Raw genomic sequence first — 19,035 nt, 5'->3', positions numbered from 1 at the left:
CAGGCCATAGACCCCTGGGCACACTTCCGTCTGCTTCCCTGGGCTGTCCTTGTCCCCTCGGGGCCTGGGTAAAGACCCACAGCAGCTGAGCATGCAGGGCTGGAGAGCACCATGGACGGGGACGATGGGCACGGCAGACTTCTGCGCCAGTGGAGAAGCCCAAGCGAGCCACGGGACCAGGGTGAGGCACCCCTGGGGAACTGCTGCTGCCAGTCTGCACAACGGCAGCCGGACCAGCAACTCGGGGAGCGATACTGGCCAGGGCAAAGGAGGGAAGCAAGCACTGGTTCCCAACGGCATCAGCTGTCCCTTCATGCCGACGCGGCATTCGGTGGCTAGAGGCAGAAGAGAACCTGTTCCTCCTCTGCAGCAGAACTCCTGGTCCCAGACTCCAGCTGCAGGGTCAACAGAAACCCCGTATTGGTCCCAGGAGGATGTAAGCCTGCCTGGTCCTGGTCTGGGGGGGTGCACTGGCTCCCCAGAAGAAGGCGCGGCAAGAGGAAGCAGCACAGGAGTGGAATGCAGTCCTCACCACAGACCAGCGGGACTCAGGCTCCAAGGACAGAAGCAAGACTGCAGCAGCTGGGCCTCCAGAGCCAAAGGCCCAACTCCCTTCCTCTCGGATGCCACCAGAGCCACCTGCAGCTCCCTCTCTTCACCTTGATTTTATCAGGGTAGGGGACAAACCTCAGAGGCTGCCCATGTCCAGTCAAGCAGGAAGGAGCCTCACACAGACGCCACGCAGGGCACTCAGGGTGCAGAGACTCCTGGGCAACTGGTAGGCCCTGGAGTCCTTGTGGATGCCCCTCTGGCATGTGGTCCCCATTGCCCCCAGCACCTTCTCTGCCCCGCTAGGCTGCTGCCTGGGGAATGCAGCCTGGGTCTCCTGCTGGTCCAGCCAGCAGCCCTGACCTGGTGCAGACTCCCCTGGGGAGGTGAGTGAGCATTCACTGAAGGGCCATGTCCAGTGTTGGGCTCTCCCCACCCTGACAGGGCTTGCTGTGGGGACCACAGGTCGTGACTGAGACTCTGCCCTGGGGACGGGGTCTTGGGAGTCCCTGCACTGCCCTGGACAGCCCCAGCGTGCACTGGGGACCACAGCCTCTCCCCGACCCGGCCACGAAATCAAGGAGAGCTGCCCGGCCAGACTTACCAGCCCACCTCCTGCTGAGGCAGAGCCACGCTGCGCCGTGTGGCCAGGCGCGGGGCTGCTGCTTCAGCACGCGCCTGCTTACCTGTGGCAGGTGCAGCTGCAGCCCCTCGCTGGGCACGGGCTGGCGTGACGGCGTCTGGTCCAGGTGCAGGTTGAAGATGGTGGCCAGGGCCGATTGTGCCGCCCGAGCCTTGGCCAGCTTCTTGTTCCTGCCCGACCCCTCGAAGAACTGGCCGTCCACCACCACGGACATGACGAAGCTCTTGGCATGGCTCTCCCCGCTCTCGGAGAGGAAGTCATACTTCAGCCCTGGACGCAGCTCGTTGAGGATCATCACAGGGTTCTTCCCGCTGGGCGGCGGGAAGGGTGGTGGGCCCGGCAGGGGGGGCTGGGCAAGGCTGGCGGGCACAGGTGAGGCCGACAGGCTGAGGTCCCCGCTGGAGCTGAGGGACTCGTCTCCGTTGGAGCCCATGCAGAAGGACTCCACCCGGTCTGGGGTCTCGAAGCCATTGAAGAGCGTGTCAGGGAAGTCGGCCTGGTCAGATGTGAAGTCTGTGTGCACGGACAGGGTCCTACCCATAGCCAGGTGGGCCTCGGAGGCATTGGGAAACTGGACGAAGGACCTCAGGGCCTTCTCTGCCGCATGCAGCTTTGCCTTCTTCTTTGTGGGGCCAGAGCCCTCGAAGACCTGCCCGTTAACCTCCACAGACATGACGAAGAGCGGGGCGTGCACGGGCCCCGTCTGGGAGAGCAGCGTGTACTGCAGGCCGGGCTTGATCTCGTTCAGCTGCATCAGTGCATTCTTGGGCAGCACGGGCCCTGGCGCTTTCCTCCGCTTCTTCAGGCGGTACCTGGAGTGGCCATTGCTGCCCTCCTCCAGGGGCCGCTTCCGGCCAGTACCACTGCTGCCCCCACCAGGGAACTGCAGGCCCTCACCAGGCCCAGGGGCACTGCCGTCCTTGGGGGACACGATGTCCAGACTACGGTTCTCCTTGATGTCAGTGCTGCTGGAACCTGCGGTGCCCAGAAAGAGTAACTTGCAACGCCTTCGTTGCAGGACCTTGTAAATGCAAAATTTACAGATTCCTTGGCCTCTTTGCAACGGTGAGTGGTGTGTGTGTGCCCTGCTCCTCCCTGCAAGCCCGAGCAGGCCCTTCCACCAGAGAACTGCCAGCCTCGACACTGCACCCAACAGTGGCTAAGTGGCCACCTAGCTCCCCTGTGGCTTCTGCCTAAAGGGGAAGTTGAAGAAGTGGTTCTGGGGGTTGAGCCCGGGGCGCTCAGCCACAGGCTACGTTTCAGCCCTTTTTGTTTTTTTCTGAAACAGGGTCTGGCTAAGTTGCTGAGGCTGGTCTTAAGCCTGCAGTCCGGCCTCAGCCTCCAGAGCTGCTGGGTCACAAGCCTGTCCATCCTGCCTGGCAAAGGGTGAAGAATTTTAAGAGTCTTTCTACTGAGAATATTCTGAATCATCCAGAAATACTTTACTCGATCTTTTCTAAATATTAGACAGTTAGTTAATCCCCCAAAGTCCCCATTAATTAGTCTGTGAAATGGCAGTGTGTCGGGACAGACAGATGCCCATTCACCCAGGGAGCCCCTCTTGCCCAAGGGCACCCACCCCACGATGCCCCTCAGTTTTAAACTGCAGCATCTCTCACAAGAGGAAGCAGCACTTTAAAATACATTCACAAATCAATTAGTTTTTTCAGTTTAAAAATAGTCAACCAATATATGTGACCATTTCACTTAGTTCATAATTCAAAAAAACTGTTTACATGATTATATAAAACACTATGACTTTTTAGAGATTATTTTTGAAGGACACGACTTTATTTCTGGTATTCATTTGAAATTTTTCATTATATGCAGGGATCTTTACCTCAGAACTCTTAATATGTTCCATGATAGAAAAAAAATACAAGCACAAAATACAAGATTGTTGTGAACAGGCTTCATAACTAAGTCTGGCAGTTTTATATTTTAAAAACAACTCTCTGATAGGCCTGCAGAATGATCTCCTTATCTACCCTTTAAAGATACTTCATAAACTTTAGAATTCTAGAACTATAAGGCAAGATGACCATGACTCTGATTTTAAAGGGGAAATGAGCACTCACTCTCCTGTTAAGTTGGACAGACAAGCAGAGCGGCTCTCTGGCCAGCACCACAGGACCCTGTGTGAAGCCCCCACTCGCTCTGGGGGCCCTGGGACCCACTCAATCCCAGGACACCCCTGGAACTTGAGCAGTGCCCAGGGAGGACTTGGGCAGCCACTCCCTGTGAGGCCGGGCAGGTGCTCCTGCTACTGGCACACTGAGGACCCGGGAAGGCCCTGGACACTGCCCTGACACCAAAGGCCGCTGGCTTAGACCTGGGCTTCCCTCCACGACCCGAGTGACACACACACCACTCCTCCAGTCACAAAGCTGCCGGAATGGACACTAAATTTCCATTTATAACATCCTCCAGCAAAAGGCCGGTAGGTTACTCCTTTCGGAACTCAAAGGAAGAAGAGGTTAAAAGAGCAGAACCGAGACGAATCAGAGGTCAGTAAGGGCAGCGAGGACGGCACGGCCAGCTGTGCACAGGCCATCAGCAGGGAGACCCCGCGGGACGCCGGACACCTCTGTAGACCCACAGCCAGTGGCCAGTCGTCCCCCAACCGCTGCCTCCACAGTCTAGAGACCACAGGACAAGAGCTCCCGCCCGGTCCCGCCCACTCCAGGGGCTCCTCCATGGCAGAGGCTGGGGAGCTGGCCACCTTCTACCCAGGACCTCCAGGCACAGGAGGCGAGTGTGACCTGCGAAAGATCCGTCCTCACGGTGCCTCTGGGACAGACGCCTGCCCCGCCCCCCGCCAGCTGCTGCCCTTCAGAATGACGGACGGACGTGGAGCCAGGGCGCTCCCGTGTTGGCTTGGACCCCAGCTTATCTTCTCAGGAAAATGGTTCAGGAAGGTTCTCGTCAGGTGACTGCCACAGGCTCCTGTGTGGATGGCGGTGGCCTGGGGACCCGCAGGCATCCCTCAGGGAGTCACCCCAACACATGGCTAAGTGCCTTCTGAAATGAGGCCACACTCACTCTCAAAAATTGTGGCAAAACCAGAAATGGCAGAGGCACTGGCAGCAGAAACCTATGCCTGGGTTTTGGAAAGCTCTCAAGGGCAAGACTGAGCAGGACAGTGACCTGAGAGACACACCACAGCCCACCCACCCTCAAGGCAGGAGAGACCGACAGTCCCCACGCAGGGCAGCAGGGGCACAGGAACCTCTGAGGGCTGCTGGACTCGGTGGCCAGCAAGAGCAGGGCCACGGCCTCTGCTGGTTTGGTGTGGACTCTCAGGAGGTACAGAGAGCAGGTTCTAGTGGACGTCACCACTGCTGCAAAAGGGGACCGGCCCACGAGGCTGCAGGCACTCCTTGAGACGGAAGCACCCAAGCACAAACACAGGTCAGCTGGGCAGGCACGTCCGTCAGCCAGGCGCGTACGTCTGTCAGCTGGGTGGGCACGCACGTCCATCAGCCGGGAGCTTAGTCAGTCAGCCGGGCACGTCCATCTGTCAGCTGGGCAGGTACATCGGTCAGCCGGGCGCGTCCGTCTGTCAGCTGGGCAGGTACGTCTCTCAGCTGGGCAGTACGTCCATCAGCCGGACATGTAGGTCCATCAGCCGGGCACATCTGTCTGTCAGCCATGCACGTACGTACGTCAGCGTACGTCTGTTAGCTAAGTACGTACATCTGTCAGCTAAGCACGTAGGTCTGTCAGCCGGGCACGTCCGTCTGTGGGCACCTACGTCTGACAGCTGGGCACATACGTCTGTGGGCACGTACGTCTGACAGCTGGGCACATACGTCTGTGGGCATGTACGACTGTCAGCCGGGCCCATACGTCTATAGGCACGTACGTCTGTCAGCCGGGCACATTCGTCTGTGGGCATGTACGACTGTCAGCCGGGCCCATACGTCTATAGGCACGTACGTCTGTCAGCCGGGCCCGTACATTTGTGGGCATGTACATCTGTCAGCTGGGCATATTCGTCTGTCAGCTAAGCACGTAGGCCTGTCAGCCGGGCATCTACGTCTGACAGCCGGGCACATATGTCTGTCAGCCGGGCACCTACGTCTGTCAGCCGGGCCTGTATGTCTGTCAGCCAGGCACATACGTCTGTGGGCACCTAGGTCTGTCAGCCGGGCACGTTTGTCTGTGGGAACGTACATCTGTCAGCCGGGCATGTACGTCTGTCAGCCGGGCACGTTCGTCTGTGGGCACCTAGGTCTGTCAGCCGGGCACGTTCGTCTGTGGGCACCTAGGTCTGTCAGCCGGGCACGTTCGTCTGTGCGCACCTACGTCTGTCAGCCGGGCACGTTTGTCTGTGGGCACGTACGTCTGTCAGCCGGGCACGTACGTCTGTCAGCCGGGCACGTACGTCTGTCAGCCGGGCACGTTCGTCTGTGGGCACCTAGGTCTGTCAGCTAGAAACACGACCTCGTCCCCTGATGGCCTGCACACGCTCCTGCCTTCAACCCTGGGATGGAGCAGCACTCTCCACACCTGTGACAGTGTGTGACAGAAGGAGCCTGAGGCGCTGGTGGCCCAAGAACCTCCCAAAGAACGGTGTGCAAAGGAAAGGTCTAGAAGTGCTGGCCCCCAATTCCCAGACCCCGGGAGGTCACTGGAGCCTGGAGATGGTGAGACCCTCCCAGAGGCAGGAGCTGACCGTGTCCCGGCATGCCCAGCAGCCAGGCACCCAGGTCAGTCCAGGGGACATCTCTGAGTGCCCAGGTGAACGCTGAGCATCACTGCCAGGACCACGCTGTGGCACACCCTCACAAGCCGTGTAGACTTACGGGCTGTACACCTGGAGGCACATTTCCCCCAAAATGACAGCTAGTGACGAGAAAGGGGTGAAACCTGCCCAGGGGACTGGAGGGAAAGACCCCATGGACACCACAGAGATACGGAAGAGCGCGCCACCGCCAAGACCCACATCGGCGTGCCCGGGTGGTCGTGCCAATCAGGTGGGCAGACCCTGAGTCGGACGGAAGCTATCTGCCGGGCACTGCGCGGCGGGCCCAGGTCTTACTCATGTTCTCTTCATCTTCTAGGTCCATGGCAAAGTGCTTTTGAGAGCTTCTTGACTGGCGGAGACTGTTTCTGTCTGAAAGACAGCAAGAAAACAAGGCTCAGTGTGACTGTCACGGAGTGGAGGCAGTGGTCATGGCCCTGCCCAGGCACAGGCCTGGCCGGGGCTCCAGCACCTCCTCGCAGCACCACAGCACCAAGGACCCCAGCTGGGACCCCTGAGAGGAGGACAGCGGAGGGCAGAACCGGGGTCACAGCCAGGGGCCAGGACCTCACACTCCACTTGGCCAGTGCAGGGCGTGAAAAGCTGGGAACCAGGGGTAACCCACCCCGGGGCGAAGCCCAGTGACCACACTGCTGACCACACAACTCAATGAGTCCCCCCACCAGTGACTGTCCAGTTGTCACCTGGGTCGATGTGAGGCTTGGAATGAAGCAAAGGCACATTTGAGATCCACCGGCCAAGCTTCACCCAGTACTGCACTACGCAGCAGCTGGACAGACCCGCGAGTCTCCAGGTGACCAACCAGCCTCAGGTGACCACGGCTGGATTCCCAGGAGAGACCCAGGACTCGCTGAGGACAGGTGCTGTGGCTGCCCGTCCCTCGCCACTCTGCACAGTCTCCGCCCAGCATCTCTGACAACCTTCATGACTGTGCTGACAGTTGGTGACAAAGAACCTCATCACACTGCACCAGGACAGGGCGTGAGATTCCGTAGCGATGTTGCTTTTGTGCCAACAAAATGCACATTATAAATATAAGAAGGCACATCCACTGCTTCAGAACATGGTGGCTTGTGTGCCAAGGCGTGGGGGTATCATGCGTCCTGTATGTAGGATGTGGGTCCTCGGGCGACGGTCACCTGTGAGTGTCCTGAATCTCACTGCATTCCCGGTGAACGCGCTGTGCAGCTACCCGGTCTCTGTGAGGACGCCTGTGCTGCAGAGCTCTCTGCAGGGTCTGGAGGCACGGACTTGTGTCATCACCACCTCAAGACACGCTGAGCACCCCAGGCAGAGGGCGCCGGACACCAGAGAACTCAGCCAGGCAGACGCAGCCACCGGGAACTCAGCAGCACACGGCTGCATCTAGTCTTGATGTTTCCATGATGGAAAGTCAACACGTGTGCCTCAGCGTAGTCTCAGATGGGAGGTCAGAAGTGTGGCTGGAAGGACTAGTGTCCTCAGCAAGCGGGGAATTGGGGCTTCTCGGCTGGGACGGGCAGCTGGGAGAGATGGGATGTGACCCAGGGCCCAGCCCAGCTGGGCGAGAGGTTGGCGCGGGCCAGTGGAACAGAGCCGTGGCCTGGCGCAGCTGCAGGTCAAGGGGAGCACCAGGCACCCTGGGCACCCTGCTTGACCTCAGGGCAGCAAAGGAGCCAGTCCACAGCCCCCCCTGCCTGCTGAAATGCTGTGCCAAGGCAGGGGGCTACCCACAGGAAGAGGGAGCAGACGTGCCCCTCCCTCCACCATGCCCACCCAGAGCCCTGCCCTGGGTTTAAAACAGACACAAGGTCACCGAAAGGCAAAGAGGAGGCCAGCCAAGCAGGGCACACGGAGAGCAGCCTGAGTCCCCCGACGAGGAGCTGGGGCCCTAGAAGCCCGGAACACCAACAGCACAAACTCACACAGGAGCCCTCGCACATCAGGTTCCTGGCCAAAGGACCAGGAAAGGGCAGGCCCCAAGAGGACAGCCCTCTGCTCCAGCCCCCCAAACCCGGCCCCAGGCGGAAAGAGGACCCAGGGCCTGCTGGGGGTCGGACTGGCAGTGGGGCTGCTTCTGTCCTGTAGGCGGCAACAGGCCGGGCCCTGCCACTCCCCACCCCACCTAGAGGGGACAGGCCACCTGTGCTGCCACTGGAACTCTGAAGGGGGCAGCAGGAGGCCCTCAGCAGGAGGAGTCACAGGGCCAGCGGGCCTCAGCAGCGCAGGAGGCAGCGCCCCTCCCCTCACAGGCAGAGCAGGGAGAGTGACCAAGCATGGCAGGGGTCTGTAGTGACAGCAGCGGCACCTGGGTCAGGCGGGTCTCAGGCGGGACTCGGCAGACGCCTAAACCTCACGGCAGGCACCCTCACTACCGCAGAGCCACACTCACTCAGAAACAGAGGCTCACTAGTCGGTCGATCAAGATGGGCAGTGGGAAGGCCACCCTCAGGCAGGAAGACAGACAGACCCTAGGGATGAGGACGGGGCAGGTCCCAGCAGGAAGGGTGCCCCAGTGCAGTCTCCTGGCCTTTACACACGCCTTGGCCTACTCTCACATCTAAGTCCTGAAAAGGACCAGGGACAGCGTCACAGTGGAAGGTGGCCACACAGCAGGCCGGCAGGCGTAGAGGCTGGGACCTCCAGTCCCGCACCTGCAGATGCCAGCACTGGCAGAAGGTCAGGGCCCAGAGCAGAGCCCGCCTGGCTCAGCGCACGCTGCCCCCTGAACGGCCTCCACAGGCGCGCAGGGTCAAAGCCTCACCGAGAGCCCAGAGGTAGAAGGGGGTGAAGGGAAGGCTCCACTTCCAGCCGTATTCAGGATGGGATGCACCGGGCCAGGGGAGGTCCGCCCACAGCGGGAGGCCAAGGGCTTCAGGAGGCCTGAGCCTCCTGTCCCTTCCCTCGGGCCCAGTGGCACTGGACCTCTTTAATGGGGCAGCGAGCAGGTTTTCATGTTCACGTGAAAAAAGAAAAAGTCCAAATAACCAGAACAGTCTGAACCGAAGGAAGGGACCCAGGTGGGACCCCCAAAGGCCACGTGTGCTGTGCAAGTCCCAGGCCAAGGTGCAACGCAGAGGCACCTTGTGTTGAACTGGGCGCCTTTCAGCAGACGCCACAGGAAGACGGAGCCCGAGGCTGGTGGAGAGCTCCCCCTCCCACCCCCAGCTCAGCAGGCAGCCCTCTCGTCTCCAGGCCAGCGGGGACCGTGCTCCACTGTCCTTTGCACCTGCAGAACAACAGCTGTGCACAGTCACCTCCTGCTCCAACTCTCACCTGCAGAGGGGAGCTGGGGTGTCCCTTGGCAGAGAAAAGACACTGTGGGTGCTCACTGGGGCTAAGGGTGCCTCGGGCCTGGAACACCCTCCACCACGCTGGTGGGAAAGGCTACCCTGGAGCCACCAAGATCTACAGATTTTTAAAAGAACTTGAGACGAGTGGTACGCCTGGTTAAATGACCACGATCCCCACACTTCTTCCCTCGCGGAAAGTGGTGGTTGAGTCAGTTTCACATTTTCTGTACGGCCCTCAGGGGTCTCCTTTAAATAGCTGTAAAATGCAAACTCGCAGAGAGGACTGAACCTGGGCTCCTCTGTGTGATTCTCACTCCAAACCCACAGGTGGAGGGCCAGAACCACTGTTCAGTGTAGAAAAGAAAACCAGGAAGAGCGCAGAGTCCCATGGGGCGTCCGGCGAAGGCAAAGCCTGCCACCAGCACTAGCCAGGCCTGCCCAGGGAACCACGTCATCCTGGTTCCTGTTCTGCTCTCAGTGCTGTCCGCGTGGAGACCCCGTGGAGGGTCTCCAAACGCTCGACTGGAGCACTCCACAGATGCCCAGGCACACGGCCCAGTTGGCCCTGGCGATCGCCTGCCCAAGCCGCAGACGGCGCACTGCGAGGTGCAGGGCGAGCAGGAAGGTGCACCAAGGGCGGAGCACAGAGGAGTCAGGGCTCAGGTGACGGGGCGGACACCAGCAGCTGCTAAGGACATGGACAAACAAGGAAGGCGGCGACAGAAAATTCAGAAGAGACTGGCACACTCCGAGCACAGTGTGCTTCCCTACCTCGGGCCCTGGGCTTGGTGGCGGACCAGCCACCCATGGCCATGGCATGGGGGAGTTCAAGGAGCTGGAGGGGGTGTGCAGGAGGCCTGGGTTCTGGGGGACCCTGACTGGGGCCCACTGGGACAGCAGCAGTGCTGATACAGACATGTGTGACCCCATGTCCCTGCTGTCCCTGCTCTATGCACAGTGGGAGTCCAGCCGGACGCCCAGAGCCCACCTGCTCCTCCTCCTCCCTCAAACCACACACCAGCCCTTCTCCCCATCAGGCTTGAAGGTACGTGCTGTCCACCCTGATGGCCCTCCCCCAGCAGCCAGGGCGGTCTGCATGGACCAGAGGTGACCTCCAACACACACCCACATGTTCACATGCCAGGCTGGGTGAGTTTGCCCTGGTCCGGGAGTGTAGGGACCCCGCAGGAGCTGACCACAGCTGTCCTGAGACACGGTCACCATGAAGCACAAGAGCTCTGGCCTGTCCACCTGCACAGTCCTCAGCATCCTAGAGACAGACGGAACGACTGGAGCCACACAGGAGCTCCGCAGGACAGCACCGTGAAGTGCAGACACCTTTCACATTGCCCACACTGTCCAGGCCCACTGCAGTTTGAGCGAAAAGCACCTTTGTCCTGACCACACCAAAGCCCTCTCCCGCTGGCCCAACCTGTGAGGTCCACCACCTGACCACGCTGGTCAGAAAGTCCCCAGTAAATGGCACCCTGCGTGGCCCTGGATCTGCGGGCCTGGCCCCTTTGCCTACAGCAGCTGGTTCTTCGACACCAGGTTTTCCTGACACACGGCTTCCTTAGAAGCCGAGACCCCGGTTCTCAAGTCAGAGACCTGCAGCACTCAGGGGTCTGAGCTCACAGCCACCTGCCAGAGACACTGGCAGCCTCCCCACTCCTCCCGTGCACGGTCTGCCTTTCCTGTGGGCTGTGAGGCCCGTGCGGAGGGCCCCTGGGCCTGCTCCGTCTGCCCAGCTCACCTGTGGCTGCCTGCTCCCGAGAGGCACAGCTCAGCAGCACCTGCCAAACAGGCACTTGAGTTCTTCTGTCCCCGGTTTCCTCATGACACCCCTGGTACCATGTCAAACACACAGGGCACATTCCTGGCTTACATGGCAGCTCCTCCTCCCACATGGCTGCTACGGAGGGAATGGCACAGTGCCTGGGGCCATCAGTCCCCAGAATGCATGGGTCTCAGCTAGGGCCACAGCAAGCAGGTGCTCTGCTGGCTCTTGAGGTCTTCAACATGGGGCCGCAGGTCAGTCTCGATCAGGGGAGATCGCAGACGTCCACTAATCCCCCATCTGTCACTTCTATGGGAAGGTACCAACTGGAAGCAACTTGTCCAAGATGGCCAGCTGCTGTGATTGGCCAAGATGTTCCTGGAGTGCAGCCCACTGTGCCACCAGAGTGGCCAAGCACCACCTGGGCTCACTGAGACGGAGAGTGCCCACAGAGGACCCCAACATTAGTGCCAGGTGGGGACACGGAGCGTCCCCCACTCACACACCATCTAAACACACAGCCTCTCAGGAGGCCCTTCCACAGTGAGGGTAGCACAAGGCTCGTAGTCACGGGTGGACCCCCGGGTGCCGCCAGCCTGCAGGCCTGGAGCCAGGTTGCCCCGGGTGAGACCCCTGTCCTCCTACAGACCTGTCCCTTTTTCATGGGACCTGCCAGCCACCAGCCTGAGAGCCCCAAGAGGGCAGCTCAGAGCCTCCGTGTCACCCAACAGGGAAACCCCCAGGGGTACTGGTGGGTGCGCACGGGGTGCATCTGCTTGCTCTGGAGCAGGTCTAGGTGAGATACACCTCAGCTCTCCCAGGAGCCACAGGCGGCCAGGCCTCTGGGGATAGAGGACATGCAAAGCGTCTGCCTGGCACCGTGTTGGCGCTGTCTGTGTGCAAGGCTGTCCCTGCCCTCCTCCTCCTGCTCTTCCTCCTCTGTGAGGGACACAAAGCAGAGCTGGGTCACTCTCTGTGCACGCTGACAGGCTGAGATCCCAGGATGACAGCTGTGGGGCAAGGGGGTGCTGTGGGGGCTGGGCTGAGCCTGGTCCAGTGTCCAGCTCTGAGCGTGGCCAGGCCCTTGGACTCTCCGACTTGGCTGACCAGTAACCATCTTCCCGTAGGTGGGGGCTACAGGCTGGAGAGAGGATCCCCGTGATCCCTGCAGCTCCCCAGGTGTCAGCCCCCACCACTCCCAGCCAGGAGCCCGGCCAGCGCCCGGCCCCAGTGACACTTCTCAACGTCGCTGGCCAGGGCGGCTGCTCATGGCGAGTCAGATCCTAGGCCCCGCTGGATACAGCAAAAACTGAAGTTGGAGAAACCCTGGATGGCTGACCACAGCAAGCAGATGCAGCCAGCTTCTCCTGTTGAGAGTCTGGCCATCCTTGCTCACAGGAAGTCAGTGGTTCTCACTGAGACGTGTCCCCAAAGCCGTGCCTCCAGTGCTGCCCGCTACCCTTCAGTGCACATCCACCTTGGCCTTCACTTAACAACACAGTGACCAGTCGTGACAGCAGACCCGAGTTCAGCTTGTGGAAATGAACACAAAAGGAGAAAAAGCCAGTTTAGCCGTTCCCTTCAGGCAGGGCACGCGCCACGGCCACACGGCAACTCGAATCCATCTGCTCCAAGAAGAAACCAGGACGTCAGGAGTCTGCATGCCCAGGAGGCTCTCAGTACAGAGATTACAGACACAAAACCAGGAATGTTCTGCTTACAGTTAGCCAATTAACTTCCACTTAGATGACCAGACAGAGGAGGCCACAGGGGACGCTCGAATGACACATTTGTTACAGGAACGCAGCGCAGGGCACCCACGTGGGAATGAGGCCTGGTGCCCCACAGCACAGTCAGAGCCGGGCCTGGAGACAAACAGCTGAGTCCCAGCAGCTCAGGAGGCTGGGCAGAAGGGTAAGCTCCAGGCCAGCTGTTGAGGGCCACAGCCGAGTAGGGATGACGCATGGCATTTTTGCCGGAAGTAGTGGTTGAGAGGTGACGCCAGCGAGCCATTAAGATGATGACTTTTGAGTTCTCGCGGAGTTCCCGTTGAGTTCCGGTTGAGCTCTCGCGGGGATTCCTGAAGAGTTCGCGTTGGTTGGTGAAATTCCAGTGGAGGGAGTTCCGGTTGGTGTGTGGTATGTTCCTGGAGGAGCCGCGTGGGTGGCGTTCGGGAGAGTTCCCGGGGAGTGTGTGTGGAGTGTGCTGGTGGAGTTTTGAAATAAAGTTTGTTCCTGCTTGAGTGGCTCGTGATTTGTGCCCAGCCAGACTGCGGCATTTGGTGGCCCGGGCGGGGAACGCCTGAAGCTCAGAGGTAAGTGAAATTGCTCACCCCTGAGGGAAGGTGAGAGAATGGGTGACCATTTCAAAGAACAATGTGTTCTTGTTTCGATTTGTTTTGTTTTTGCCTATCCCTAGAACTTTCTCAGGCAAACTGGGAAAAATGGTTGGCTCAAGGGTTGAAGTTGTTTGGCCCTGAGGAAGAGATAGAGATAGACCACGAAAATACATGTCAAGAAAATAGAAAAGTTAATACAACGATTTTTTGTTCCATTTTTGTTTCATTCTGTTTCGGTTTGTTATGTGTTATGTCCTTGGGTTGCGTTATCTTTATAGTAGATTAGAAATTAGTAAAAAACAAACCGAAAGAGTGTTAAGTAAATTGTTAGAGTTCAGACCATGGAGAAAGACATTTTAGATCAAGTAAAAGAGAAGGTCTCTCGAGCTAGTCAGACAGAGGAAGAAAATTTAAAGGAGGAAGAACTATCAGGGGAAAAGTTACAACAGGAGGCTGCTACTAACACCTTTCTATCACCAGAGGGCGTAAGTGTCCAACCAACAGCACCACCTCTACAGACAACATATGCTATGGGATCCTCAACCCCCGTTGTTGATAGATGGGATCCTGAGACAGGACCTCAAAGATTAGCATGCCCTGTATTTGAGCAGGCAGGAGGGCAGCGAATTCACCGTGCTTTAGATTTCAAAACAGTGAAGCAGTTAAAAGGAGGCTGTAACAACCTATGGTCCCCAAGCACCCTTCATTGTAAGCATGGTCAAATCCATTACCAACTTGGACATGACGCCAGCAGATTGAACTAGTATCTATAAAGCTGTGCTAAATGGAGGACAATACCTGTTATGGGAGGTTGCCAATGAGGAATTTTGGATGGAGACGGCTAGGCGAAATGCAGCAGCCGGTTACCCTCAAAGAAATTTAGATATGTTGTTAGGAAAAGGACCTTATGAGGGTCAACAGCAACAAATTGCATATGATCCTGCTATATATTCACAAATTGCTGTAGATGCGGTTAGGGCATGGAAGACTTTACAAGGACATGGAGATTTACAAGGTCAATTATCTAAGGTAATACAAGGAGCTAATGAACCTTACACTGAATTTATAGATAGGCTTATTCAAACAGCTACCAGAGTTTTTGGGGACACAGAACAAGCAATGCCATTAATTAAACAGCTAGCCTTTGAGCAAGCAAACAGATGGTGCAAGGAGGCCATTAGACCATGGAAACATGAAGATTTAAACACATATATCAAATTATGTAGAGACATTAATGAACAAGGGCAAGTCGTGGCAGCTGCAGTAAAACAGGCTTTAGATGCCAGGCCAAAAACATGCTACAATTGTGGACAAACAGGACATTTTAAAAGGAGTTGCCCCATAGGAGGAGGGTTTAACAAAGCTAGGTATCAAAGAAGTAGAATACCGGGTATTTGCCCATGATGCCGTAGAGGGAGACATTGGGCTAATGAATGCCGTTCTCAAACCACCATAGAGGGTACTCCATTATCAAAAAAACGGACAAGGACCAGGTGTTTACCCACGATATCATGGAGAAAAGCATCGGGCTCCATTGCCAAAAAACGTACAAGGGGGCCCAATGCTCTGGGGCCCACAACCACAAATATACGGGGCAATAGAGGAACCCAGTGACACCATTAGGGTAGTGCCCAGGACATATTATCCATTAAATCCCTCATCAGACAAACCAGAGGGAATGCAGGGTTGGACATCTGCACCTCCGCCAGAGCACTACTAACTCCAGAGGTGGGAGTTCAAATCATTCCCACAGGAGTAAAAGGGCCTCTTCCCTCAAGGAACAGTAGGCTTATTATTGGGACACAGTTCTTCTACTCTAAAAGGACTTATGATAAGTCCTGGGGTAATTGATCCCGATTATGAAGGTGAAATAAAAATTATAGCCAGTTCTCCAAGAGGTATATCAGTAATTTCACCAGGAGATAGAATAGCACAGTTATTAATAATACCCAGCTGCATGATAAATGTTCCAGTCGTACTATAGAAAGAGGTTCCAGGGGATTAGGCTCCACAGGTGTAGATTGGGCTATGCTGTCTTTAAATTTAGATTCTCACTCAATGCTAAAACTAAATATTCAAGGACATGAATTTAATAGGCTACTGGACACAGGTGCAGACCTTAGCATCATCTCTCGTCAAGAATGGCCGAAACATTGACCATTACAACAAGCCACTCAAATGCTTCAAGGCCTAGGAGTGGCGACTAATCCCCATAGAAGTGCAATGGTATTAGATTGGAAGGATCCTGAAGGATGTGAAGGAACTATACAGCCATATGTATTGGATCATCTTCCTATAAATTTATGGAGACGAGATGTCCTAGATCAATTAGGTTTGACATTAACAAATAACATCAATCCAAATGTGCCCACTATTAGGGCTAGATAAGGTTTTCGGAAAGAAAAAAGATTAGGAGAAAAAGGACAAAGTATAGCAGCACCGATACAAATAGATCAAGAAATAGATAGACATGGATAGGGTTTTCAGGAGGGGTCACTGAGACAATAATTTTTATTGGAAATCAGAAACACCAGTATGGGTTCCTCAGTGGCCCCTGACCAAAGAAAAGATACAAGCAGCCCATGACCTGGTCAAACAACAATTAGCGGAGGGACATATTATGTTATGTGTTGTATGTATGGGGTTTTGTGTGCACACTTCAGTTTTGTGTTGTATGTCTGTATGTGCGTATGTCATATATCATATATGAGGAGCGCTCATGAAAAAAATGGATCCAAATGTTTTTTTTTATTCACGTGATTTAAATGGCTTAATTTAAATTGGGTAAACAGCTGTTGAGGATTGTTTTAATATGTGAACAAATAAGGAGGTTAACAGATCTGTTTGTTTACTTTCACCTTTCCTTTTCATTATATTTAATAATTCTGTTCAGGATAATGTAAATTGTTCAGAAAATTGTTTTCTTAGTGCCTGTTGGAATGTTACATAATTTTTTTTTAGCATCATTGTCAAAATTCCTATCTTCATCCCAGTGCTGGGGAAGACAAAGATGAAACCAAACTACAGCTTCTTCGATAGCTATTACAACAAACTGTATAAACTGATGCATCAATGAATAATAACTCAACAAGTAATGCTCAATCAAGGAGTCGATTTACTTTGGGAGGAAATGGACATATTGATAGATTCCTCTGCTTTGAACTGCTTGCAGAACTTGCCTGGACTATGTATCACTTGTATGCATTGTGAACTATCTGTTGGTGCAGCAAATTGTGGTAGTGCTGCGGTATCTTTGCTGATGGTGTCACCGGTGGTTCAGTTTTTACAAAAAGAGCCGTCATTTGGCTTGGTGTCGTGGCATTTTGCATCCTCCTCCCTTTTGCTAGTGATGGTCTAAAATTTGGGGCCAACAGAGGTGAGGCAAAGAACCTCACCCCCCCGCTGGTACAAAGACCTATCCACAGGTGTGGCTGTTTGCTGGACCGGTAGTCAGTGACGGACGGGTAAGATCCAATTGCAATGGTACCAACCTAAGACAGGAGGCTGACGCCTCCTGAGGTCAGCTCATCCGATGACGGGTAAGAACCATATGTAGTATTGGACAACCAAAGGCAGGCACGGTCCCTAAGCCACATGCTTGGTGTTTAATTAAACAGAAGTGGGGAGATGTTGAGGGCCACAGCCGAGTAGGGATGACGCATGGCATTTTTGCCAGAAGTAGTGGTTGAGAGGTTACGCCAGCGAGCCATCAAGATGATGACTTTTGAGTTCTCGCGGAGTTCCCGTTGAGTTCCGGTTGAGCTCTCGCGGGGATTCCTGAAGAGTTCGCGTTGGGTGGTGAAATTCCGGTGGAGGGGGTTCCGGTTGGTGTGTGGTGTGTTCCTGGAGGAGCCGCGTGGGTGGCGTTTGGGAGAGTTCCCGGGGAGTGTGCTGGTGGAATTTGGAAATAAAGTTTGTTCCTGCTTGAGTGGCTCGTGATTTGTGCCAGCCCCAGTGACCAGTAAGGCCGCCTCAAAGCCAAAGGAAAAGGGCCAGGAACAGGTCAGTGGGGAGCATCCCAGCACACGAGAGGGCCTGGGTGCTGTCCCCAGCAGCACACACGCACACGCACACAGGTGAACATGCACTCACATGCGTGCACAAAGATGTAGATGCACGTGAACACATGTACACACGAGCATCTGAAATGTGGATAGAAACATAAGATGCAATGAGAAAGTTACACAACTTCTTCAGGAGTCTGCAGAATCCGCAAAGAGGCCACGTGTGTGCAGTCAGCACCGTCTGCAGCCATCCCGTGGCGCTCCAGTCCTACCGTGACAGGATGCAAAAGGTACTCGCGTGAGGCTGGACTCTCCAGAGCCTCTCACCCGGGGCTCTGGTGGACGCTGTGTGACCCCTCCTCTGAGCGCCCTGCAGCTTCCTCCTGGTCAGAGGTGGGCCTGAACAGAGGAGGCACCACCCCAGAGAGGAGCCACGCCTTTCGGGTCCACCTCCCCGGAGCCACGACCTCAGAGAGGGAAGACAGATACTCGCGGGCAACACCCGCAAATGAACATGAGCAGGATTCATTTGGAACACGTCTGCAGGATTCATGCAGATGGACTTTGAAAAGCTTATTTTTTTCAAGTTTCCTGTCATTCTCCAGAAAACTAAGTGTAACGTCAGCTGAAAAATTGACAAAAAGCTTGAGTTTCAGGTCCCAGGAGGCGTCCCCACAGCACAGCGTGCCTGGTCCATGTGGCCTTGAGAGGCAGGAGCCAGGTACCAGTGTGCTCCTGGCTGCACACACCCACCTGGCTGGGGCCTGCAAATCCAGGGCAGGGTCGGCCTGGGCCTTGCCCCCATGCACGCAGCTGCTCTCGAAGTCTTCTTGGGCCTGAGCGTCCCGATTCTTTCAAAGAACACATGCTTCCTCCAAAATAAGAACAGGGCCATCTGACTCAGCACCTTCCTCCTGCACACAGCAGGCCTGTCTCCCGAACTCCAGCAGAGCCTGGGGAGGAGCAGGCCCCACGGCACGGGCCACCAGCAGCCCGGCACGGCATCTGTCTGCGACGTCGTCCACCAGACGACTCTCCTCCCACGTCACAAGTCTCCTGGCCACAAACCTCAGCATGTCGGGCTCAGACACGGGCTGAAAGGACACCTGCCAAGCACTGGACCAGGTGGGGACGGTGAGGACAGCGCCGTGGCCCAGCCACTCTGGGGGCAAGGTGGGGAAGAAAAGGTCTCAGCCTGCTGCCACAAAATGATGTCACTGGCGCAAGGGGACCAAGGGTCCCTAAACTCTGGCACAGTCACCACCCTACCACCACTGCTACTACCACACTGCTCAGCTGTGGTCGAGCTGCACCTGACCACGTCATAGCAGGTGACTCTACGGCCACAGCCCAACACACCTCACCAGAGCTCTGGAGGACGGTGACGGGCCAGGAGGCCCGTGGACAGGGTGCAGAGGGGAAGATGTGCTATGCCCTGAGGGGCTCCCACACCCTCCTCCTGAGTGCTGACCCTGCCCTGCTGCTCCATTTGCACAGAGAGCCATGGCCAGATGACAGTGACAGCCAAGGTCACCGGAGGCCAGGCCTTGGGATGTAGACGAGGACGACAATGCTGTGGCCTGAGCAGAGGTGGCTCAGGGGAGTCAGGAGCTCCTGCTGCAGCCAGGGCCCTGCAGGGCACACACAGCCTGGCCTGGACATTCCCGGGGTCACCTCCACCCTC

At 56.4% G+C, this 19,035-nt stretch overlaps 1 protein-coding gene across 9 annotated transcripts in view; it reads right to left on the bottom strand.

Annotated features, from left to right (window-relative positions):
- Window positions 1-19,035, bottom strand: part of Adarb1 (adenosine deaminase RNA specific B1) — a 125,468-nt gene that overhangs the window by 60,350 nt on the left and 46,083 nt on the right. For all 9 annotated transcript variants that reach the window (XM_046438973.2, XM_046438974.2, XM_046438975.2 and 6 more), the window contains exons 3-4: window positions 6,237-6,311; window positions 1,236-2,167 (exon numbers count right to left, since the gene is read on the bottom strand). In XM_046438973.2, coding sequence (XP_046294929.1) covers window positions 1,236-2,167; window positions 6,237-6,264 — 960 coding nt within the window. In that variant the 5' untranslated portion in view covers window positions 6,265-6,311. The remainder of the gene's footprint in view (window positions 1-1,235; window positions 2,168-6,236; window positions 6,312-19,035) is intronic.

Source organism: Marmota monax, unplaced genomic scaffold (genome assembly GCF_021218885.2).
Source record: "Marmota monax isolate L192 unplaced genomic scaffold, Marmota_monax_Labrador192_F-V1.1 WCK01_AAM20220418_F8-fsc00125, whole genome shotgun sequence".
Lineage (NCBI taxonomy): Eukaryota > Metazoa > Chordata > Mammalia > Rodentia > Sciuridae > Marmota > Marmota monax.
Note: the sequence above shows the minus strand (reverse complement) of the source record. Positions and strands in the feature narration are given on the sequence as shown.